At 47.7% G+C, this 25,795-nt stretch overlaps 1 protein-coding gene across 3 annotated transcripts in view; it reads left to right on the forward strand.

The window, feature by feature from the left end:
* NOS1 (nitric oxide synthase 1) overlaps positions 1-25,795 on the forward strand; it is a 104,027-nt gene that overhangs the window by 22,724 nt on the left and 55,508 nt on the right. For all 3 annotated transcript variants that reach the window (XM_036448878.2, XM_045585400.1, XM_045585401.1), the window contains exons 2-3: positions 1,167-2,269; positions 9,323-9,449. In XM_036448878.2, the coding sequence (XP_036304771.1) occupies positions 1,566-2,269; positions 9,323-9,449 (831 nt within the window). In that variant the 5' untranslated portion in view covers positions 1,167-1,565. The remainder of the gene's footprint in view (positions 1-1,166; positions 2,270-9,322; positions 9,450-25,795) is intronic.

The raw sequence follows: 25,795 nt of genomic DNA on the forward strand, positions 1-25,795 counted from the left end.
AGTGAATGCCCGCAGAGGGGTGAAGATGGAACTGGGGACGAGGACAGGGATGTACTGGTTCTCCACCCACTGCACCTGTTCCCAATCCACCCACAACCTCAGATCACCTGCCCCAGCCTAGTCACAAAGGACACACCTACATCGCTGCCCGCTTTGTACATGCCACAGGTGCACACACCTCACCTGAGCCACAGCAGCCTATTGGCCTTCAGTTCTTCAAGCACATTACTCAGATTCCCTAGCCTGGAGGAGCTGGTGGGAGTTGTAAAAATAATAAGAATATAAATTTTTTAAACCTAGATATAAGTTTAAAAGCTAAGGCTCAGGAGTGGGACCAATCTGAGTTCAAATCTTCCCTCATTCTCTACTTGACCTTGGACAAGTCACTGACCCTTCCCAAGCTTTGGTCTTCTTGTCTATTGAAGGGTTTCTGTGCTCATCAAAGAAGAAAAATCATATGTTAAGTCTTTTGGGATTTTTTTTCTTCATTCAACAAACACTAAGTGCCTGCTTTTTGCTTACTCTTCCCAATGTTTTTATGTTAAGGTGTCAGGTGGTCTGTGAAGTATCAATACCTATGTCCTCCAAAGCTTTATATTGACCTGTGTCTGTACTTACACCAATTTGGTTTGTAATGGTGGCTAAGTCTGTCCTTTTGAATCTGGAACAACTCAGTAATTATAAAAATGGTCATAAAAGCCAGTTGACATCTTTAATTGGTGACTCCACAAAAGGCAGTGTCCCCTTCCAGGGGTTGCTGTGAGGGCTTTGGGGGCAGCCAGAGAGGAGAGCCCACAGATCTGTGCTGGCTGAGCTCCTGACCCGAGGACGGAAAATGTGAGACAGACAGACAACGGCCACGGGTGTGACAAGTTGGAGGGTGGATGCTTGCAGTGGGGGGAAAAAATAAGATTTTGCCTTCTGATTCCTTGAGGCTGAAAGGATTGTGTGTGGTTACCCAGGGCTTTGATCATGGAGATGAACCCAGGCAGTTTGCAGCCAACTGGGAAGTATCCTCCTTGAAGAAAATGGATTTTGTTTCTGGGTTGGCCCTCCAGAGCGTCTTATGGCTAGACTTCTCATTTGCCAGCTTCCTTTTGAAGGTACTGTTGGGCACTCCCACCTCGACCTCTTTTTAAATTCTGTCCCTTGTTCCTTCTCTTCAGCTCAGGAAGCTTTGGATCACATCTGTGTCTCACGGGCTGGCCATACCCAGGGAATAGTTCCCAAGAGCATGTGTCGCCTCTAGACACATCTACCAGTTCCTTCCCCTCACAGTTCGCCTGACCTGTTGCTTAGGGACACATCCCACCGCTTCTCCTGACGTCTACCTAATCAGCCATCACTTCCTTAGAGAACGAGGAGGGAGGCAGGCGCGTGAAATCATGCCACCGACCGCCGAACAGCAATGAGTGGGTGATACCAGGTTGACGTCAAAGTCAGACAAGCCCAAGAGACTCACCACAGTCCCGGCTCCTCCTCCGCACAGCCTGAGCTGGGCTCCTCCTGGCTAAGCCACCAGGCTCAACAAAGTCTGAGGTCTTCAGACCCTCAGACACGACACCATGGAGAATCACATGTTTAATGTTGAACAAATCCAACCCAACGTGATTTCTGTCCGCCTCTTCAAGCGCAAAGAGGGGGGCTTGGGGTTCCTGGTGAAGGAGCGGGTGAGCAAGCCCCCTGTGATCGTCTCTGACCTAATTCGAGGGGGTGCTGCAGAGCAGAGCGGCCTCATCCAGGCCGGAGACATCATTCTTGCTGTCAATGGCCAGCCGTTGGTGGACCTGAGCTACGCCAGTGCCCTGGAGGTGCTCAGGGGCATTGCCTCCGAGACCCACGTGGTCCTCATTTTGAGGGGCCCGGAGGGCTTCACCACGCACCTGGAGACCACCTTTACTGGGGATGGGACCCCCAAGACCATCCGGGTGACACGGCCCCTGGGTCCTCCCACCACAGCTGTCGATCTGTCACACCAGTCATCATCCTGCAAAGAGCAGCCGCTGGCGGTGGACAGGGCCTCGGGTCCCAGCAGTGGGCCACAGCACGCCCAGGACAATGGGCCAGGAGCTGGCTCGCTGTCCCACACCAATGGCCTGGACACTACCAAGAAAAATGCCGGGGTTGCCCTTCAGTGCAGTGAGGAGCACAATGAACTGCTCAAGGAGATCAAGCCTGTGCTGAACCTTCTCACCACTCCTGACAGAGGGCTCAACGGAAGGGGACCTGCCAAGGTGGAGACAAAAGATGCAGAAGTCCAGGTGGACAGGTAAGCCCCGCAGGTGTGCATGTGTGCATGTGCTGTAGCTCAACCTCGCAGCCCGGAAGGCAACTTGAGCTGTCCCCGACATCTGCTGGGCACAGCCACTCTCTCACCCTTGCCTCTTTCCTTTAAAATTGCAAGAGCAGAATGGGCATTGCATCTAGGAGGTATCCCTTGCCATGAATCCCAGAGCTGTCAATCATGTTAGCTGGTGTCACGTTTTTCAATCTTGATTCCATGTAACCCTCCAGCCACCCCAGACAACGGGTATGTTTGCAGTTCGCATATCAATGGGTGAGAAGATTGAGGGTCAGAGAGGAGGGGCTTTCCCAAGGTCACCCAGTAGGTGAGGTGGGTGTCCAGGCCTTGGAAAGAGAGGAGAGAGCGGAGCACTGGCAAACCTCAGGCTAATCCAGTTCTCTCCTTGGGCAGCGTGTCAAGGGCTGTGACAGAGGGGGAGGAATCAAGGTAGAGAATTGGCCCAACTCCCCAAAACAGGGCTCCTGCTCAGATTAGGTGGGAGCTGAGGCTAGAACTTGAAGAAGTGGGTGCCAGCCTCTCTGTGTTGCCCAGGCTGGCATTTTCTGCTTATGTGGGGAGGAAAGCTGGCAACCCAGTGGGGTTATTCCAACTCCTCCTCTGGGGAGGAAGCAGCAGCTGGGCCAACCTTGCACGTAGTGCAATTGTTTTACTGAAAGCAGCAGAAAAAACTATTTGCAGGAGGTAAGATTTGGGAGGAAGCAAGGCAGGACAAGTCCAGGGCTTCATGAAACCACTTACATAAATGGTAAAGATGAGGGATATTTAATAAGAGCACGTGTTCCCCATGCTCAATGGTTTATACCCATGCTGGACTCAAAGCAACCCCACCTCCTTTTAACAGATATTTAATTTAATTTTTTTTTTATTGATTTCATGGAGGAAGGGAGAGAGAGAGAGAGAAAGAGAGAGAGAGAGAGAGAGAGAGATCAATGATGAGAGAGAAACATCTATTGGCTGCCTCCTGCACGCCCCCTTGAGGATTGAGCCTGCAACCTGGTAGGTGCCCTGACCAGGAATCAAACCATGATCACCTGGTTCATAGGTTGACACTCAACCACTGACCCACACTGGCTGAGCTTAACAAATCTTTTTAAATGTCCCTTTACTAACCAGCAGCTAATTCATGCATCATATAACCTATCCACACTTGACATTTTTTAAATCAATTTAATGCCCTAACTACAAAATAAAGACAGGGCAAAAAAATAATTGATGATAAAAGAACCTGTAATTTCACATATCAGTGCTCAGGCCCGACTCCACTGGAATGGTCAGCTGTTTGCACCTAAACATAGAAGTGCCGCAAACATAGCCAAGTCAGATGCAGATTGACACACGTGTGTTGTTTTGGTATCTCGAATGCCACCAACAGCGTCGTCGCCTTGGTGATGTGATTTCCAGAAATGGTGAACAGCTCCCAATAAAACAATGCCATTCCTCTGATTTAGTTGCAGCAGTGGAAAATTCAGTCTATTTTTATTTTATTTTAAATATATATATATATTATTGATTTTTTACAGCGAGGAGGAGAGAAGGGATAGAGAGCTAGAAACGTCGATGAGAGAGAAACATCGACCAGCTGCCCCTTACACACCCCCTACCGGGGATGTGCCCGCAACCAATGTACATGTACATGCCCTTGACCAGAATCGAACCTGGGACCCTTCAGTTCGCAGACCGACACTCTACCACTGAGCCAAACCAGTTTCGGCAAATTCAGTCTATTTTAAAACAAATTAGGATCATGGCTCAGAAATGTAAGCATTTTTAAAAATCTGTGTGAATGTTCAAAGGTGGTGTGGCAGTCAGGACCCTTAGTGCTTGTGTGGGAGTGTTCCTGGTGTTACAGGATGTCCTTGACCCCAGAAGCCACCTCCCTCCCACTATGACAACCACAGGTGCCCCCACAAATTGCCAAACTGCCTCCTAGTGGCTGAAATAAGTGCCTCACTAAGAATCCATGTCCCAGGTTAGGAAAAGGAAACACAGTGACAGTGTCTTTGGAGCCACTCTCGGGGCTGGCAGGCTGGGCACAGTTCAGGCCCGTTGGAGCATGTGGCTGCCTGGAAATGAGGCATCCTCCCAGGAACCTCTCCATCCAAACTGCATTTGGGGGCTGGGATCGGAACTGGCATCCCAGATGCTGCATGAACAGGTGACCATGAGGCGGGCAGCCCGCCAGGCCCTGAGCCCCACACCAGGTTACATTTACTGGTCTGTGACTTCTGGGGTCTGAGCAGAGGCTGGTTCTTGGCAGTGCCCCTGACCTTCTGCTCTCTCAGTCTCATTCCCTTCCTTCCATCCCTTTCCTTTGGACAGACTTATTCTGCTCCATCTAGTCCCTTTCCCTTATGGGCATCCCTGGTCCTGTTGTTTGGGGGTGCTGGCCCTTACCTGGGGGTAGAAGTGATGCTTAGTCTAGACATAGCCTCATCTCTTCACCCCAGGGTGGCGGGGTGGCCCTGGCAGGTGGTGGCAGTGTGTGAGGCATTGCAAGGAAGAGAATCTCGGGGCTTCCAAGTCCTCCTGCACTTGGGAGCGATCACTTTAAAATCCTTCCTATCAGAAGAAATCCAGGTTGTCAGCTTGCTGCCCTGAGGAGGGTTTTAAAGAGGCCAAGGTCCCCAGTCCAGCCTCCATCTGGACCAGCTGGTCAGCCTCGCCCTGGGCTCTGATAACTTCTTTTCCACTTGGGGTTACTTACAGATTATCTCTTTTCATGAGTTAGGCTCCCTAAGTAGGACATGTGGTTTAGCCCCCTTTTATAGAACTGAAGCTCAGAGATGTTAAGCAACTTGCCCATGGACACACAGCACTGTCCTGGTTCTACCTAGAAATCTCAATGAATGTTCAGAATTAAAAGAGAAACCATGCATTAGAATGTGGCTGGAGGAACAGAAGTCAATTTTGACCCTAGAGTATTAGCTTAACTTGGGGGCAAGGGAGCCTTCTGTGAGAAGCATGAGTTTTTATTTTGTTTTTTGGCAGGTTTTTTTATTGTGGTAAAATTGGTATACAAGATTATATGTATTTGAGGCGTATAACATTATAATATTTGTATACACTAAATTGTGTTTACTATTTTAAATCTAGTTACCATCCTTCACCATAGAATTGATCCCCTTTACCCATTTTGCCCTTCCTCCGAACCCCTTTACCTCTAGTAACCACCAGTTCTCTGTATCTATGAGTTTGCTTTAGTTTGGTTTTTATATTTCACGTATATGAAACGCTGGTGTTCTTGATCCAGCATCTAGGAAGGTTCAGGAATCTGGAAAAGCACTGTGTGTAAGTTAACAAAGAGTCCAGAGCAAAACATATAATAGTTTTGGAAGGCATTATGGGAGGCCAGAGGAGTGTGGCTAAAGAAACCAAGTTGTCCTTGTTTCAGAACTCCTTGCTTTTTATTAACACAATTTTTCCTAAGGCATGGTAGATATACACATCTACACAGAATCCATTGTCAGATTGAAAGAACGGCCTACAGCTGTTCAGGTGTTTGGCCAGTAGGAGGCAATAACATGTAGATTAAGATGCCCTTATAACTGTCTGGCAGCAAGCAATCAATTTATGCATCCTTTTCAGGTTTGGGGAAATGCCCTCAGACATCTCGAGATGATTCAGTCCTGCTGACATGCTGGAATTGGCTTCCGGCATATACTTGAAATCATACAGTATTTGTCTTTCTTCCTCTGACTTATTTCACTTTGCAAAATGCCCTCAAGGTCCATCTATGTTGTCACAAATGGCCTGAGTTTTATTATCATTATGTTCAGCCCCTACAGAGCACTTCAGGTGGGCCTGGCCCCATACTAAGGTCTTTTCATTGAGTACTTCATTTGCTCCTCATAGCACCCTGTTTTCCTAGTACTTGTTTCAAGTCACACAGCTGGTAAGCGATAAAGCCAGGACTTGACTCCAAGCCCATGCTCTTACCCTCTACTGACTTTGTAGATTGCAGTGTTGGCCACAGATCACTTGACTACTAGTCATCAAGTTTCAGACGTCATCAGAATATTTTCTCAGAGTCTGCCAGTCAAAGGGAAACTGAGGCCCTGAGGTGCCTTGGAAGCTGAGCAGGGGCTGTTGTGTGCTCTTCAGTTTCCCAGGATCCAAACTCAGCCCAATCCACCCAGCCAGGGCCCTGGAGACACTGGAGAATCCTGCCCAGCGTTTGTGATATGAGGTATTACAGTCATGACTATTCCCAAACCCAGAGGCCCTCACCCTACTTCTCAGCTACAGCATTCGCCATAGAATCCTGACTGCAGAGTGGTGATGGTAGGTATAAATGCTGTGAGTGTGACCTCATTTAACCATTAAAATAAGGCATTATTATGATTAACCCTATTTTAGAGATGAACAAATGGAGAATTAGAAAAGACAAGTATCCAAAATACCCAAAGTTGCACAGCTTAGAACCATCAACACTAAGAATTGAACTCAATTCATAGCTAGTGTGCTTACACAGGCTGCACTACCCTTACAAGCCCATCAGGCAGGTAAGTCCCAGGGCGAGTGAGATTGTAGCAGTAAGCCAGATTATTTCCCTCAGACCTGCTTATCACTGACGGACTGGGGTTGGCATCTACCTAAATCTACTTCTAATTTTGCCCCTGGGGGAATGGGAGCCAAATAACTCAACTTGCTTGTTCCTCCTGGTGTCATATTCAAAATATTTTCTTCTACTGATCACATAGGACTCCTAAGTAAGTGCATGTTGACGAAACACTTCAAAAGCATTATTTAAACAAAGTTGTTAAAAGGATGGTGGTGAAAGTGGCTCGCTCCCTGTAGATTCACAGACAAGCCCAGGAGCCATTGCAGAGTTGCCTAGGTGATTGGACCCTGTAATTTTTGTAAGCGGGCCTCCTTCTGTGAGCGATGTTGGGTTACTTGCTCTTTAGCCCCTGGCTTAGCATGAGCATCCTGATTAGTTGTTTGTTTGTTTTTTCCTGTCTCTATTTTTTGTTGGTTTTGTGCTTTTTTAAAGGAAGGATCTGGACTGAGCACCTGTCAGACCTAGTTTCAAATCCCAGCTCTGCTGTGTGCTTACTATGGAACCGTGGGAAACTAACCTAACTTCTCAGGGCTCAGTTTTCACATCTGTAAAATTGGGCTTTTAATATCTGTTGCAATTAAATGAAATAATTTCTGTGCAAGGATGCTCAAACAGTATTAGCCTCATCCATTCTCTGCTGAATCCGGGTTTATGGTCGAGTGATCAGAGTCAGGAGTTTCAGAGCTGAGAGGAAGCTGAGTGACATTTAAAGGAGCCCTCTCAACAGATGAGCTTCCTATGTTCTTCACCACATAGGTAAACTATTGACTTGGGTTCTGTAATCAAAAACTACTCCCGGTGCGTTTTAGTGACATTTTACTAGAAAAGAGGGTAAAACACTATGTTCCCTCTGACAGTTGCAGAGCTTTCCAAGCAAGGGAGCAGAAGAGGACCACCAGAACTCTGCAAAATGCAGCCCAGAGGGGGTCTGCCTGGACCCCAATGAGCAACTGGAGCAGCTGGCTGCCCAGGGCCATGCACTCACTTGGGCCCTGTCTTCTGATTCATCCCAAATAGCTGATCAGGGGAAATTATGGAGCCAAGACCACAAAGCTGGAAACATAAAACAGAAGGCTAGACAAGGGCCAGCTTAGACGCTCAAGGTTGGGAAGCAGATATATGCCGTAGTCAGGATAACCCTGGGGGCAGGGTTGAAAAGAAGCAGGAAGCAGAGGACAGCATTCAGAGGGAGGAAGAACAGGTTTGGATTTTAATGCAGTCTCAGTCCCACCCCAGCCATGCTTTCCCTCCATTTCAGAGGATGGCCAGTCTGTGGAACCTGGCTGAGAAAGCCTCCTCCTGAACTTATTCAAGGTCAAAGCCTGGGAGTGAGGAGAGCTTCTGGTTTTGAAGTCAAGCTCTAGAGTCAGGAACAAGCTGGGTTTGAATCCTAACTCCACCATCACTAACTGAGTTACTTAGGCTAGTGATTTAATCTCTCTGAGCCTGTTTCTTCATCTGATGGTGACAGTGAGACTGATAATAGTAATGGAGGAGGAGGATGGGGATGGTGGTGACGGTAATGATGAGAGTGATTATGGTAGTGGTGATACAGACAATCCTAACACTGGTGATGATGGTGGTGATGATTATGGTGATGTTGACAGTTATGCTGATGAAGAGAAGTTGAATGGTGTTGATTATGATAGTGATGATGGTGATAATCCTGAGAATCGTGGATGCGATGATGGTAGTGTGATGGTGGTGGTGATGATGACAAATGATAATAATGGGAGCCTCCTCTTCAGAAGGATGTGAAGAGTAGATTGGGATCCTGTGATCTTGAACAATTTAGCTTTTTTTCTCACCTCCACCATCCGTAAAATGGTGAATATTCATATCTAACAGGGTTGTCACAAAGATTAATTAACCAAAACATATGTAAAGTGCACAACAAATATGAGCCATCATTTTAATAGTATTATTTTACCTGCTCTGTTCCCCTTATTTCAGGAGCATTCCAGTTTACCCTGGGCTGGTGTCATTAGTCTTCTTGTCAGTGCCTAGTGTTGAGAGGACCTACCACCCTGGCCCACAGGACTGGTTTCCTTCCCTATCCCTCCTCCTCCTACTTCCTACATAATTAAGGCTGATAGGCATCACTGTGTCAGGGATTCTACCTGGGGTTCTGCTAGGAAGTGAGCTTTCTCTATTCGTAGATCTTTGAAATGAGGGAGAGGATAAGAAGGAGCACAGTACATATCATGGCCATCCAGAAATGATGCCCGCGAAGATGGGTGGATGCCAGCCATGGGTGCCAACTTGGATGAGCTCACCTTTGTGTTTGACAATCCTATGAGGCAGCAAGCTGGGCACCCAGTGCTCTCTGGCTCCACATAGTCCTGGGGGTGAGCCATGGAGGCTCTGGGCTGCCTTGGGAATTCCGGACCAGGGCCACCAGCTAGCTGGCCACTCCTCACATTGTGCTTTCCTCACGCCACTCCCTTGCTTTGCAGAGACCTGGATGCCAAGTCACACAAACCTCAGCCTCTTGGCGTGGAGAACGACCGTGTCTTTAATGACCTGTGGGGGAAGGGCAATGTGCCTGTGGTCCTCAACAATCCGTATTCAGAGAAGGAGCAGGTAAGGGGCCGTGCTGCAGGGAGGGTGTGGGGCTGAAAGGCCAGGAGCACCCATCCTGGAATATGGATGTTGGCTTTGGTATGTTTCATTTTCTTTGTAAGCTTGCCATTTCTCACATGTTAAATCTTTTCTACATTAAAGGCACGCACATGGTTCAAAATTTAAAAGATAAAATAGAGCCCTGGCCAGTTTTCACAGTGGTTAGAGCATCAGCCTGCAGACCAAAGGGTAGTGGGTTCAATTCCTGGTCAAGGGCATGTACTTCCATTGTGTGTTCACACCCTGCACCCAATTGGGGGCATATGCAAGAGGCAGCCAGTCGCTGTGTCTTTCTCACTTCGATGTTTCTCTCTCTCCTCCCTGCTCCTCCCTCCCTTTCACTCTTAAGAAATCAATGGAAAAAATATCCTCAGATGAGGATTTAAAATATATATAGATATAGATATAGATATAAATATAGATATAGATATAGACATAGATATAGATATAGATATAGATATAGATATAGATATAGATATAGATATAGATATAGATATAGATATATATAAAATATGTCAGGCTGGCTTGGCTCAGTGGTTGAATATTGACCTATGAACCAGGAGGTCATGGTTTGATTCCCAGTCAGGGCACATGCCCAGGTTGCAGGCTCAGTCCCCAATGTAGGGCCTACAGGAGACAGCTGATCAATGATTCTTTCTCATAATTGATGTTTCTGTCTCTCTCCCCCTCTCCCTTCCTCTCTGAAATCAATAAATATGTTTTTTAAAAGTTATAAAATATGCATGATGAAAAGTGTTTCTCTCTCCCTAGTCCCAGCCACAAAGTTTCTCTTCCTACAGTAAATAATAGTCATAATTTTTTGTGGTCCTTTTAGCATAGACAAGTACACACACATAATTATTTTTTACACAAATGAGAGTACATTATACATTTTATTGTATAATGTTTTGCACCCTGCTTTTTCACTTATCAGCATATCTAGAAATTAGTACTACCAGTAGATAGAGAGTCCTCATTCTTTTTCACAGCTGCATAATTTTCCGTAGCATGCCTCTGCCATATTCATTGAGCCCATTCTCCAAAATGAACACTCTTGGGTCATTGCCAATATTTTGCTATGACATTGCTGTAAATAATGATATTGTATAAATACCTAATTTGACACATGAGCAGGCTTTTCAGTAAAATAAATTCCTGAGATTATTGGGTCAAAGACCATATTCACTTGTTATTAAGCAGAGATTGAGAAATTGCTTATCACAAAGATCATGCCAATCTGATGGGCTAAGTAGGAGCGTGGTTGTTTCCCCACAGCCTCACCAGCTCCATCTTTGCCAATTTGCCCAGAGGTAGTTTGGCTGCTGGGCAGATATGGTTTTCGAGAGTGGCTCGATTTGGCTAGAGAACAGCAGCATCTGTTTTTCCCCTGCCCAGGCAGCTGACGGGCCAGGTCCTAGCAGCCCTAGGGAGGCATGTGATCTGCCACCACAGCTCTGCATGCACAAAGTCTAGGTGGAGATGGTCCAGGTCACTCAGCGGGTCATCTTCCTGCCCAACACCTGCCCCAAGCCCCTGGTGGCATAGGCCAGGTTGCCAAGCTCTTTCTTCTGGTGCAGGATCTATGGCACTTTCTCCACCAGCTCATCTAAACAAGGACTCAGAGTCTCTGCATACCTTCACAGGGAGGGTGGGACACTGCAGAGCCTCCATGGGGATTGCTTCCTTAGCTAGGAAGATAGGAGCATGCGGGATTCTGCAGTAGGTCAGACCCAGGGTCCGATTGGCCACTTCCTCTACCTCTTGCAGTGACTTCTGGGAATGTTTGGAGAACAGGCACAATTGTAGGTTCTTACGCTGCCTCAGAAATCAAGGTCATGCCCTGGCCAGGTAGCTCATTTGATTGGAGTGTTGTCCACATATGCCAAGGTTGTGGGTTTGATTTCCAAGCAGGGCACATGCAAGAAGCAACCAGTGAATACATAAATAAGTGGAAAAATCAAGGTCACATTATGAGCATGAGGGGACTATTACCCATTAATGAAGAAATGAACAGATAAAGTTAAAATAGTCTATATATTTTCTTTCTTTTAAATGTATTTTTTATTTCAGAGAGGAAGAGAGAGACAGAGAGAAACATTAATAATGAGAGAGGCCCGGTGGGTGTGGCTTAGTGGTTGAGCATTGACCTATGGACCAGGAGGTCACGGTTTGATTCCCAGTCAGGATATATGCCTGGGTTGCAGGCTCTATCCCCAGTATGGGACATGCAGGAGGCAGCCGATCAATGATTCTCTCTCATTGATGTTTCTATCTCTCTCACCCTCTCTTTTCCTATCTGAAATCAATAAGAATATATTTTTAAAATAAATCCTATATAATAGAAGGGTAATATGCAAATAGCCCGAATAGCAAAACAACCGGAATGCCTATGGCCCCTCACCCCAACCAGCAATGGGCATACCCATCCCAATTGGGGGCAGGGCCAGCCATAAAACTATCCAAGGCCCCTTGCCCCAGCTGACTCCACCCCCAATTGGCCCCTTGTCCCAGCTGGCCTGTCCCCAATGGTCCCCATCAGGGGCAGGCCTGCTGGACCCCACCAGTGCACAAATTCGTGCACCAGACTTCTAGTAAATAAATAATGAGAGAGGATCATTGATTGGCTGTGTGCAACTTGGGCTTGGGCATGTGCCCTGACCCAGAATCCAGCCATGATCTCCTGGTTCATAGGTCAACATTCAATTACTGAACCATGCTGGCCAAGGTACATGTTCTTTCTTAATTGAACTAAAGAAGTGCTACCATAATGAAAGTCTGTCTAAGTCTAAGGACAGAAAGAGGCAGTCTCAGACCAGATCTGGGCAATAGACATGATTGTTGGAGCTCACTCTCTTATCCTGAGACAGCAATCACCAACCGGTAGTCCATGAGGTCCAAAAGGTTGGGGACCACTATCCTAAGAGACAATTTCCATTTGAACTTTTTGAAAATATATTTTTTATTAATTTCAGAGAGGAAGGGAAAGGGAGAGGGAGAGAAAGATAGAAACATCAGTGATGAGAGGGAATCATTGATCGGCTGCCTCCTGCATGCCCTCTACTGGGAATCAAGCCCGCAACCTGGGCATGTGCCCTTGACTAGAATTGAACCCAGAACCCTTCAGTTTGCAGGCCAACATGCTATCCAGTGAGCCAAATCAGCTAGGGCTCTATTTGAACTTTGAATTTATTGCCAATATTTCAAAATGTTATATAAATATCATACATACAACTTCTCTTTAAAATATGTACAACCTGACCACATGGACCTCTATTCTTATGATGAAACTAGAGTCCCAGTGCACGGAATTCGTGCACCGATAGGACTCCTAGGCCTGGCCAGTGATCAGGGCCAATTGGGGCCTTCTGGCTGCAGGCCAGGGCCTCCCTTCCCTAGCTGCCAGCTGTTGCCCAGGGCCTCCCCTCCCTGCTGGTCCGGGCCTTCATTCCATACTGCCCCCTGATGGTCAGCACATATCATAGTGAGGGATAGAACTCCCAATCTCCTGGTCAAACTCCCATGGGGACACTTTGCATATAGCCTGTTTTATATAGATAGATAGATAGATAGATAGATAGATAGATAGATAGAGATAGATATAGATATAGACATAGACATAGACATAGACATAGACATAGATATAGATATAGATATAGATATAGATATAGATATAGATATAGATAATCTCCTGGACTAAATAGCAGCTGCCCCTTCTAGACAGGGCTCTCTGGTTTGCTGCAATCCCCACCACTCCCTATTGTGTCTCCCTTGGTAAGTATAGTAGCATTGAGATTTGGGGTATAGGGGAGAAGCAGAGGAGGCCTTGCCCCCACCAGAAGGACCCTTAGGGTCCTGCTAAAATCTGAGTTGCAGGACTCTGGCCATTTTCTTTTATGCCGTCCACCTCCGTTAGACAGTGTTAACCCTGAACTTAAAGCCTGGGGAGTGGGACTCAACGCTGGGAACAGAGCAGACGTGATTACTAGGACCACTAGTAATAGCCTGGGTGGCTCATAAACAACAGAAATTTCTTTCTCACAGTCCTGGAAGCTGGGAAGTCCAAGACCAGATGACAAGGAGAAACTGCTTGTTTCTCCATTCTGTCTTAGCACGGAATGAAGCCCTCTTGCTTTCCATTCTGATTAAGCACCTCTTCCTTTGCCTACCTGATTTGCTCTCCTAAGGGGCAAGGGGTGGCAACCATGCCCTGTTTGAAGGCAGAACATCTATTTTCACATACTAATTAGCATCATTCCAGTCCTTTGTGGGTGCAGAGGGGGTCTCGGTACTGAGGGAAATGAGATTTCTATTTGGCGCTCTTCCCTATTATTCAGCCTGCTGCTCCTCTCCCCAGCCTCTGGCTGACAGAGGCAGTCAGGTGGTCAGAGAGATGGCTCCTATTGAAACCCCCTTTCCACTTCCTCTACTTCATCAGGAACCTGGCACTCCCTCTCCCCTGGGGACATGGGGTTTCTGGATGTTTTCCAAATGTCAGAATCTGTTGAGAAGCTATTCTCTGCTTCCAAGTAAGTGTCAGTATCACCCCACTCTAGAGAGCTCCGAATGATGAGGCAATTGGGGAGTGCTTGTAGGTCCCCAATCTTCAAAAGACCAGGCCTAGTGAGGGACCTTTTTCGCACCCCAACTGGCTAGCGAGTGCTGGCTTTGGTGAAAAACAAAAAGGGGGCAGCCGGGGCCAGCTCGATTGTGTCCAAATGAAGACAAACCAGCAAAACACTCTGCTCCCAGTGACAGCCCTGAAACCTAAGTCAGCTCTGACTCACTGCACATTAATGATGTCGGGATAAAAATAACAATAACAATAATACTGATAGAAATACCACCTTGTGGGGGTGTGGCCTTCCTAACCCTCCTACTCCTTTACCCACAGTCCTGGGCCAAGTATGGGGGTCAGCCCAGGGTCAGCCTCTTCCTGCTGGTGACCTTGAACAGACAGCATCTGCACTGAGCCTTCATTTCCTAGTGAGTCTAATTGGCTCATAGAGTTGTGGGGAGGATGAAATGAGATCCTGTGTGAGATGATAGCATTATCTATAATAACTACTGACCTGGTGCAGAGATTCTTGCACATTGAAAGGAAATTAATTGAAAGTTGGCTTTCAGGGCAGGACTGGATGAGACAGACTAGACCTGTCCTGGAGACAACCTCTCTCAGTCCCTCCCTAGCTGGTGGCACCTGGGGTGGAGTTGTGGCTTGAAAGGCATCTGTGGAGTGAGCAGGGTCCTCCGGCAGGCAGGGTCCCTCGGCCTGGCCTGCAGAGATTGGGCCAAAAATGGCTCTCCGATATCCTCCGAAGGGTCCTGGAGTGCAAGAGGGCACTCTGCAAAGTTGTCGTCATACAGGGTATGGAATGCAAATGCAAGTGTAAACCAGATTCAGGGCCAACAGTGCCCCAGCAACAATATAATCCACATCCGAAGGTGGAATCGTGAGGCCCCATGAGGAATTGGGCTCCCTCCTGGTTTCAGGATGTGTCACCTGAGAACTGCCGCTGCCAAGTCACTGCAGCTTGGCTCCTTCATTGAGCATCTGCACCCTGGTGGTCAGTGTGCATCATAGTGAATGGTTGGACAGAAGGAGAGACACTTAATATATTAGCCTTTCATATATATATAAATATAAATATATACATACATATATATACATATATATATATATATATATACATATATATACATATATATATATATTAGATGCCCCTTGCAGTAGGGTTTCCTGCTGCTGTCTCTGCTGCCCCACCTGCTTCCCTTCCTTCTCCACAGCCCCACCAGCTTCTCTCCCCTCTCCCCACCCCGCCTGCTTCCCTGCCTTTGCCACCGCCCCACTTGCTTGCTTCTCCACAGCTTCGCTCCCTTCTGCAACGCTTGGCTTCTACACTGTCTTCAGTCTTCGCTCTGGCCTGGATATGCAAATTAACTGCCATCTTTATTGGGTTAATTTGCATACTTGCCCTGACTGGCTAGTGGGCGTGGCTTGTAGGTGTAGCAAAGGTACAGTCAATCTGCATGTTTCTCTTTTATTAGAGAGGACTAGAAGCCCAGTGCATGAAATTCGTGCAGGGTGTGTGTCCCTCAGCCCAGCCTGCACCCTCTCCAACCTCTCAAGGGATGCCCGACTATTTGTTTAGGCCCAATCCCACCCTAAATGGGCAGTCAGACATCCCTCTCACAATCCAGGACTGCTGGCTCCCAACTTTTTGCCTGCCTGTTTTCCTGATTGCCCCTAACCACTCCCCTGCCAACCTGATTGATGCCTAACTGCTCCCCTGCCAGTCTGTTTGCCCCTAACTGCCCTCCCCTGCAGGCCTGGTCACCCCTAACTGCCCTCCCCTGCAGGCTTGTTCACCCCCCAACTGCTCTCCCTTGCAGGCCTGGTCTCTCCCAACTGCCCTCTCCTGCTGGCCATCTTGTGGGGGCAGGATCCTTGACCACATGGGGGCAGCTATCTTGATCTTGTGTGTTGGAGTGATGGTCAATCTGCATATTACCGGTACTCTTTTATTAGATAGGATAGAGGTCTGATGCACAAGTGGGGGCCGGCTGGTTTGCCCTGAAGGGTGTCCTGGATCAGGGTGGGGGTTCCCTTGGGGCATAAGGTGGCCTGGGCAAGGGGCCTGTGGTGGTTTTCAGGCCGGCCATGCCCCCTGGTGATCTAAGCAGAGGCCCTAGTATCTGGGGTTTATTTACCTTCTACAATTGAAACTTTGTAGCCTGGAGTGGAGCCAAGCCTCCTGCTTGCTCCTGGTGGCAGCCATTTCTGTTGGGACTTATGTATCTTCAGTCTTCGCTCAAAGTATAATTAAAACTTTGTAGCCTTAAATGGAGGCCTGGGCTGGCCAGGGTGTGCATAAAGCTTTGCTTCATCCATTTCCAGGGGTAACCCTAGACTCCTACTCTTTCCAGCTCCATGGCTGCCGCCATTTCTGTTTGGATTTATGTATCTTCTATCATTGAAACTTTGTAGCCTTGAGTGGAGGCCTAGGCTGGCAAGGGCAGGCGGAAAGCTTGGCTTCCTCCATTGCCGGGAAAACCCAAGCCTCCCTCCTGCTCTCTGTGACTGTAGAGATCTTGGTTGGATTTATTTGCATATTCGCTCCTGATTGGCTGGTGGGTGTGGCTTGTGGGCATAGTGAAGTGATGTTTAATGCATATTACTTTTTATTAGATAGGACTAGCAGCCTGATGCACAAAATTTGTGCATTCAAGGGTTCCCCTCAGCCTGACCTGCACCCTCTTGCAGTCTGGAAGCCCTCAGGGGATGTCCAATTGACAGCTTAGACCTGCTCACTGGCATTCGGACATCCTTAGCATTGCTGCGAAGGTGGGAGAGCCTCCTGCCACCACTGCTGTGTTCACCATCTATGAGCCTGGCTTCTGGCTGAGCAGTGCTTCCCCTGTGGGAGCACACTGACCACCAGGGGCCAGCTCCTGTGTTGAGTCTCTGCCCCCTGGTGGTCAGTGTGCATCATGGCAACCAGTAGTTTCATTGTTTGGTCGATTTGCATGTTAGCCTTTTATTATATAGGATAATAGCTAAGTTTCTTTTTTTTAAATGTTCTTTTAGAGAGAGAGGAAAGGAGAGGGAGAAAGAGAGACAAATATCAATATGAGAGATAAACATTAATGAGTTGCCTCCTGCATATGCCCGGATAGGGGGTTAAGCCTGCAACCTGGGTATGGTTATATGCCCTAACCAGGAATCGAACCTTTGACTTTTTGGTGCATGGGACAATGCTCCACCCAACTGAGCCACACCAGCTAGGGTATAACTAATGTTTCTTGAGCCAGATCAGGCACTGTGCTAATCCCTTGAGGTCTACAGTCTCACTTCATCTCCAGCCCAATCCAATGATGTATTATTGTTGTTCCCACTTTTTAGATAAATAAACTGAGGCACAAATAAAGTGTTTAGTAGCTTGATGAAAGTCACATGACTAGTGACTGGGGGAGATGGGACTTGAATCCAGGCCATGGAGCCACAAGTCCACTCTTAACTCTATAGAGCCTGGCATAGAATAAGTGCTCCAAAAAGGTGTATTGTTGTTGTTGTCATTATAATTTTATAGGTTTATTATGTCACTAATTTAGGTATAGATATATTACTAATTCTTATTTTACTAATGTGAGGCAGAAAGGACAAGAAGCATTATTCCCGTTTTACAAATGGCATCCTTGTGACCCAGAAAGGGAAAGGGAGTCTTGGTGACAGGACTGCACCTCTGTCCCATTATGACCACATCATCATCATTATCGATCATTCAAGTCACTGTAGCAAATGTCACTCAAGCCTCCTGGGGCCAGGCTCTGGGCATCACAGAGGGGAACACATTGAGGCCTGGAATGGAAAAGTAGGAGCTTCCAAGCCCTGATCCCATGCCCTGCCCTGTTGCCTGTTAGTTAATTTGTAGATTGTCCCCCTCACTTCTCAGAGCTTCTGTTTTCACATCTGAATAAAATGGGTTTCCATGAAGATGCAATGAACCAGCAAATGTGCAATGGCCTAACCCAAGTTGGGCACAAAACAGGCATTTACTAAACATGACCTTGATCGCTACCCTGGAGGAGTTCACAGCCAAAGTGTCAGCTTTTCAGCAAATATTGGCCTCAAGTTCCAGAAACTTCCACATCCAAGACAAGCTACGGACATAGACACACAGCAGTCACCGTGATGGTTGGGGTTTTGTAGGATCGTGCCCAGATGTTCCCCACCTGGCTGCCTTCAGCAGACTCTTTGGGCCCCAATTGGGTTGACACCTCAAGAGTACTAGCAGATAGCTCCCTTCCCTAAGCCTCTTAGAAGTTTGAGAAACCACCTGTGTTTTGAAATTCATTTCTCTCTGTGGAGGGTGCCCCAAATCCCTAGTTATATGTGGTTATTAAACTCATTTTTACCCTCAGCTCTATCAGGCTGGCTACCCCTTTTCTCCATCTGGCTCATGACCAGAGTTAGACACCAGGTTGGATTTTCTTCACCTGCATCTTTCCCCTTCCTTCCCCAGGCTACCCAGTGTCCCAGGTGCCCTCAACCACAAGGCAAGGACCCTCAGCAAAGATGCGTTCCAGGAATTTATATTGAATAGAGGCCCTGGCAGGGAGTAGAACCCAAATCTTACCTTTCTCTTCCTTCACCCAAGTCGTCACCAACTCGGTGACCCCCAGAATGTCTGTAGGTCATTAGCCTGAGACCAGCCTCCCTGGGCAGTCAAGAGCCAGGATGGAGCCAGGAAGTGGTGCCTGAATTGTCGGGTGTTTGGGTTTAGCCCTGCTGGAATTTCCACTTATTTTGCTAACTATTTGTTTTAATAGTGAGTATATTCAATGCTAGATGTTGTCTGAGTGGGACAATGACATTCCGGTTCATGGACGAGTGGCATAACTCTGCATATTCATTCATCCCCTCCACCTCCAGCCACTCAGGTTCTACCCCGAGAGGCGTGTGGGTCAAATCATTTTTGCTTCCTCTCTTTGCAAATCAATAACAGTGGCCAAAACCCATGTAGAGACCCTACTCAGATCCATTTTCTGAGTGTCCCAGGTTATTTTAAAAGGTAGAAACATAATCACAAAGCTTATGCATTATAACGGTTTACATTTAGCAATTTAATTCTTTAGTAAACACGCATAGTCCAATGTAATATAATGGAGGTAGACCACAAGATAACTATAGGATTTCTTTTAAATTAATTCATAGGGGAATAGATTTGGCTCCTCAGGGCTAGGCTCCGCCCTTTGGGACTGGGCTTAACTATTCAGAACAAGATTCAGCTCTTGGGGCTAGGCTGCCTCTTCAGGTGTAGGCGTGACTCTTCAATACTAATGTCAGCTCTTAGGGACTGGATTCGGCTCTGAGGCCTTGGCTGGGCTATTCGGGGCTAAGCTGGACCTTCCAGGACTAGATTCCGCCCTTCAGGACTGGGTTCAGCTGGCCTGGTCTGGGCTCTCCTCTTTAGGGCGAGGCTCTGCCCTTCAGGACTGGCTATAGCTGTTTGGGACGAGGTTGAGGTCTTAGGGCCTATGCTTGGCTCTTTGGAACGAGTGTCAGCACCTTGGCTGAGCCATCCGGGCTAGGTCCATTAAAATCAAATGGACCTGGCCATAGGAAGCCTGGTCCCCACAGACTGCCTTAGAGGAGAGGACCCTAAGTGAGCACACAGCCTGGGAGCCCGAGGTGGAAAGGGCTGCTGACTCTCCAGGGGGAGCTGCCTGTGGGAGTCACTGGGACATGGTGAGGCTGGCCCCGGGGCCTGCTGGAGGAGGGGTGTTGCTTAGGGGTGAGGCTGGCTCTTTGGAGCAAGGTTCTGCCCTTCGGGACTGGCTTCAGCTGTTTGGGGCTAGTGTCCATACTTAGGGATTATAAAAATAAATAAAATTAATTCATAACACACATATACATTCTTGTGTGGTAATGGGACCAAGTTGCAAATTGTCTATCTAGTTATCTTGTGATTTTATTGCAACAATAAGCATAAACCCACTTGGATAAAGTATCCACAATCTAATTTAAAGACCCCTCATCTCCAAAGGCCCTCATCCGTGGACTCACCCTGTTATGGGACTGATCCCCAAGCACCTCCTTTTCAATCCCCCTCCAGAGTATAGACCATGGACTGTAAAATCAAAGTAGGGGGAGAAGAATAAGCGATTTCAAGCTTCCACAGAGTTATTATAAAGAATGAATCACTTTCAAAAGAATGCTTTGAATACACTACAAGGAAATTATACTCCAAGGCATTAAACACAGTTGGTTAAGTTGGTTAAGTAGCAATTTTTTAATTGCACGGATGGATGGGTACTTGTTGGTTTGCAGGTTTGTGGTCCTGAACCCTGAGCTGTCGCAGCTTGTAACTGGGTAACACTGGCTTCCCTGGGGGTAGAGCGTGCCACGGGGCACTGCAGCAAAGGGCACTGTGTGGGGCATCTGGCCCCTGGTGTGGATGGCCTGCTGCCCAGCTCAGCCCAGTGTCTGCCCTCATTTGCGTGGAAGCCTAGCGGGCAGGTTACTGCAGGGGTATCATGGAGGAGCTGTCCCTGGCATCAATAGTGAACGAAAGGAAGCTCCTTGCTTTGTACAGGTTGGGGCCTTAGCCCCTGGGGAATAGGTTCGGCTCCTCAGGGCTGTTGTGATAAAGTCTGGGCCTGAAACAGCAGAAATCAGTGGTCTCCCAGCCCTGGCAGCCAGAAGTCTGAACTCAAGGAATGGGCAGGGCTGGTTCCCTCAGGGGACTGTGAGGAAAGGTCTGCTCCAGGCCACTCCATGGCTTGTCGATGACCATCTTCATGTCTGCCTGGCATTCTCCCTGGGTGTGCGTCTGTCTCCAAATGTCCCCTTTTCATTTGACATTTGTGTGTGTGTGTTAATCCTCACCTGAGGGTATTTTTCCATTGATTCTTAAAGAGAATGAGAGGGAGAGGATGAGACAGAGAGAGAAACATTGATGTGAGAGAGACATCAATTGGTTGCCTCTCACATGTGCCCCAACCAGGGCTGAGGATCGGGAATCGAGCCTACAACTGAGGTATATGCTCTTGACTGGAATTAAACACAGGACCCTTCAGTCCAGGGGCCGACACTCCATCCCACTGAGGCAAACCAGCTAGGGCAAATTTCCCCTTTTTATGAGACATCAGTCAGGTTGGATTAGGACTGCCCTGATGACCTCCTTGTAACAGAATCATTCATTAGTAACTCCAAATGAGGTCCTATTCTGAGCTCCTGGGGGCAGGACATCACCATATGAATTTGGGAGGGGCAGTTCAACCCATGGCCGTTCCTGAGATGCTCTGTGTCTCCCAGGGACTCCGCTGCCATGCTCTTGTCCCTACATCACTGAGAGGCTCCTGATGGTGACAGCCTATAACCCAGGAAGGGCAAGGGCCTGGCTTCTGTTATTCCTATGTCTGGTGTCTACCTTCCTTCCTGAAAATCCTCCCTTCCTCTTATCACCTTCAACTCCTACTGTAAGGCTCACTGGCTCCCACCCACTCAGGCCAGAAGCTTCTGAGTCAGTGTTGACTTGGTCCTTTTCCTTCCCACCCTCTCACACCTCAGGGATCTCTCCTGGCACCCAAGTCTTCATCTCTCTCCTTCCTAGCCTGCAGGCCTTGCAGTCACATATTTTCAATACTCGGCTTTGATAAGGTCACCCCTTCAGTCAGGTAGCTTCAGGGGTTCTTTAGTCTCTGACTAAGCATTTAAGGGACTCCACGGTTTTAAAAAATAAATATTTTATTGACTTCAGAGAAGGAAGGAGAGGGAGAGTTAGAAACATCAATGATGAGAGAGAATGATTGATCGTCTGCCTCCTGCACATCCCCTAACTGGAGGTCAAGCCCGGAACCCAGGCATGTGCCCAGACCTGAACTGAGCAGAGACCTCCTGGTTCACAGATTCATTCTCAACCACTGAGTCATGTTGGTCAAGCAGACTCTTCAATTTTGAAATGCATTTGATCTTATATTAGTCAGCTCGAGCTGCCATAACAGAATACCACAGACTGTGTAGCTTAAACAACAGAAAGTTACTTCTCACAGTTCTGGAGGCCAGGTGTCCAAGGTCAGGGTGGCAGCGTGGTTACGTTTGGTGTGGGCTTTCTTCCTGGCCTGTGTCCACACGTGGCATTTCTTGTGTGTTGGGGGCGGGGAGGGATGAGCAAAAGAGGTATGTCTTCCTTTTCCTTTAAGGGCATCAATCCTATCAGAGGAAGGGCCCACCTTCATGACCTCATTTAACCTTAATTACCTCCTAACTACCCCATATCCAAATATAGTCACACTGGGGGTTATGACTTCAATGAATGAACTCAGGAGGTCACAATTCAGTTTACAGCTGACCCCAAATGCTTGTTGAACATGTTGTACATGCTGGGCTGGCCTAGGGGCTAGAGAGAGAACAAAGTGAACAGTGGGTAGGCAGAAAACTCTTATCTACTAGTAGAGACACATAAATAAATGTATAAGATACAAATGCATGCACATGCAAATACACACTCGTAGTAATTGCAAGCAGGGGTAAGTGCTATGAAGGAAAATAAAACATAGTAATAGTAGGGAGGCAGCACAGAGTAACAGGTGAGGCGTTGTTTTAACAAATGATTACAAAAACATTTAGGCAGAAGGAGACACAGTAAAATTGCTTACAGTTCAGCCAGTGGAATCCAATGCTTTCGCTCAGGAGTCTGCAAACTTTTCCTATAAAGAACAAGATGGGAAAGAGTTTTGGCTTTGTGGGCATACAATGTTCGTCTTCATCACAGCTACTCTATCATTGTATTACAAAAGCAGCCATAGACAGTACAGAAATGAGTGCGTGTAGCTGGGTGCCAATAAAACTTTATTTGTGGACACTGAAATCTGAACATCATGTAAGTTATGCAACATAAAATATTAGTTTTTGGATTTTTTCACTTAAACTAAAAATGGAAAAGCCATTCTTAGCTTATAGGCTGTGCCAAAACTGGGACCAAACCAGTTTGGCTCACGGGCCTGAGTTTCCAGACCCCGGCTAGAATAGGTGCTTCTCCCAGTTGTGGGATGACAATGGGAACCCTGAGGAGCCTAAACACCAGTCCTGGCACACAGTAGGTGCTCCGTATGTACTTGCTGAAGGAGAGAAGGAAGGGAGGGAAGGACAGGAGAGGCAATCAGGGTGTCAGAAGTCCTACAAGCATGAACTCCTGGCTTGAGCCCCAGGCTGACAGTGGCCTTGCCTAGCTGTCCCCCCTTGGGCTGCAAGGCCACTTCCCTTCATTTCTTCAGGCCTCTGCTAAGAGGTGCTGACCCTGCTCTGAAATGCCCCGGAACTCAGAGCCTTCTTTCCAAATCTAGGAGCAGACCGCCCTCAGAACCCACGAAATCAAATCTGTGTCTCCCGCCACCTGGAAAGCTTTCTCAGACACAAATTCAGAAAAGGACACACAGAGCTGCCCGCCCAAGCCCACTCATGCCCTGTTCCCAGCGTAATGACTCACAGGTCCACTAATTGCATTTTTATCCTGAACTTGGGCCCCCACTCAGAAAAGTCATTTGCATCCCCCACACAGGGCCCCTGATTGCTATATTAATCAACCACTTGTCCCCTCTTGAGTCATCTAATATTACTGCTGGCTAATTAAAACATCAAAGCCCCAATAATAAGGCAGCCCTGCCAGAGGTCTCCTAATGCTGGGTTTCAAGTGTGTACTCAGCACAGCCCAGGGTGAAGAGTGGCATGCCTGGCTCTCGGGCCCCAATTACTCAGCTCCTGATGACCACCCTTCACACATCTGGCACCTCAACAGATGTCCTCTTTTATTCGTCCTATTAGCTCCGCTCCTGCCACACTGGGCTCCTACCCATCTGCCCTCCCACCCTCGCCCTGGGTCCTGGCTCTAACCCCCACATCAGCACCACCTCTGTTATCTCTCCTCATGCTCCCTCCCCCCCCACCCCCACCTTTTTGTCTGCTAGAAGAGACAGCAGTGGAGACAGAGGTCTAAAGGAGTACTTAGAATGTCTTTCCGGGCCTTCAGAGGAAGTGCGGTTGTTTGTATGTAGCTTCACATGGGGACACAAGTAAAAGGACTTAAAGTTTGGCAAGATGGAAAGTGCCAAAAGCGAACAAGGGAAGAACTCATCCAGGTCCCTCTCCTGCTACCAGCCGGGCAGTAGTGTAGTTATAGCGATAGTTACAGTAGTAATACCAGATGTTGCATTGTATTCGTAGAATAACAGCATCGGTTGTAATAAGTAATGGCTAATAGTTAGGAGGTGACTGCCATTGTCCAAGCGAGAGATTGTGGTGGTTGGACAGAGGAGTGGATGGACTCTAGAGCTGCTGAGAAAACTACAGTGGGTGGGAGTGGGGGATGGGGTAAGTGTGGGAGATAAAGAGGATGATGCCCAGGACAGCTCCCCGCGGTGGCCTGCGCAGATGGGTGGATGGTGGTGTCCAGCTCTGAGCTGGGAACCACTGGGGATGACCAGAACTGGTCAGGGCAGGGAGGAATGAGATATCATGAGTCATAGCGGTTTCTTTTTGTTCTCTGCTACCGTTCCATGCTCTGTTCTGGAGCTATCTGTTCGCCTGCCTCCTGTTTCCCACTAACGTGATGGCATGGATGCTTTAGCTCAGAGGTGGCCACGGGACCAAAAAGGTGGCTCTGCTAGGCCTTCGCACAGCTGTTCTCTCTGCCTGCAAGGCCTTGCTGCTCTCCCTTCTTTGTCTGGTGAACACCTACTAGTCCGTCAGGTCTGACTTAGAAGCCAAATGCTCTGGGCCAGATGCTTCTTCTATGTAGCACAGTCCCCTGTTACTATCACTCTCCCATATTACTGTACCATTGCTTTCAATTACAGTGGCTCATTCAGTTGTGATCCCCCTCCCATTGGCTGTGAACTCGATGGAGTCAGAGATCACATCTGTCTAGTTTGTCACATAGTCCTGGCCCTTGCTGCCTTGCCTAGCACATAGGAGATACTCCGTAAACATGTGTTGAATGAATGAATGATGAATGAATTCATGAATGAATTATGCATAATAGCCAAGAAGCAGGATTGTCAAATAGGAGCATGGTTTGAGAGTCATACTGCCTGGATTTACTCCTGGCTCCGGCTTACTAGCTCTGTGATCTTGGACAACTTGGTTAACCACTATTTGCCTCAATTTTCTCATCTGTGAAATGGGGATGATAAGGTTATTGCTTGGCACATAGTAAGTACTTATTGAATGGTTAGTTTTCAGTAGTAGTCTTTCAGAGTTCTCTGTGTTCTCTGTCCTGGACTTAGCCCGTTTAATGGTAATTCACAGCTCCTTCACCCAACTCAGGTCCTCCAAGCTGATATAACGTGCTCCATGCCTTCTTTCTGACTTCGTATCCTTGTCCTTGTTATGACTCACATACTCCAGTCACACCGGCCTCTTTGCTGGTCCTTTGAATTTAGTGTACTCGTCCCTACCTCAGGACATTTGCACTTGTCTTTCTCCCCTCTACCTCCTTTTATTTCAAATTCTTTACACCACCTGAAATTATACTGTGTGTGTATTCACTTGCTTATTGTCTCCGTTTCTCCCACAGCAGTGCTCCAGGTCAAGGAGCCTGTCTGACTCTTTCAGCAGCTATCCCACTGCCTAGCAGCACCTAGCACATCGAAGGGGCCCTGCTTCAAGGTCACGGCCCATTGCTCTACTCTTTGGCATGAGCGTCACTGAACGTCGCCTCTTCTTCTCCCCTCCCCTGCTCAGCTGTTGTCGCATCAGGGCATGCCTGTTGCCACTCCCTTACACTGTGGAGTGAACGATGCTTGTCTGA

This window comes from Pipistrellus kuhlii, unplaced genomic scaffold (assembly GCF_014108245.1).
Source record: "Pipistrellus kuhlii isolate mPipKuh1 unplaced genomic scaffold, mPipKuh1.p scaffold_m20_p_20, whole genome shotgun sequence".
Taxonomy (NCBI): Eukaryota; Metazoa; Chordata; class Mammalia; order Chiroptera; family Vespertilionidae; genus Pipistrellus; species Pipistrellus kuhlii.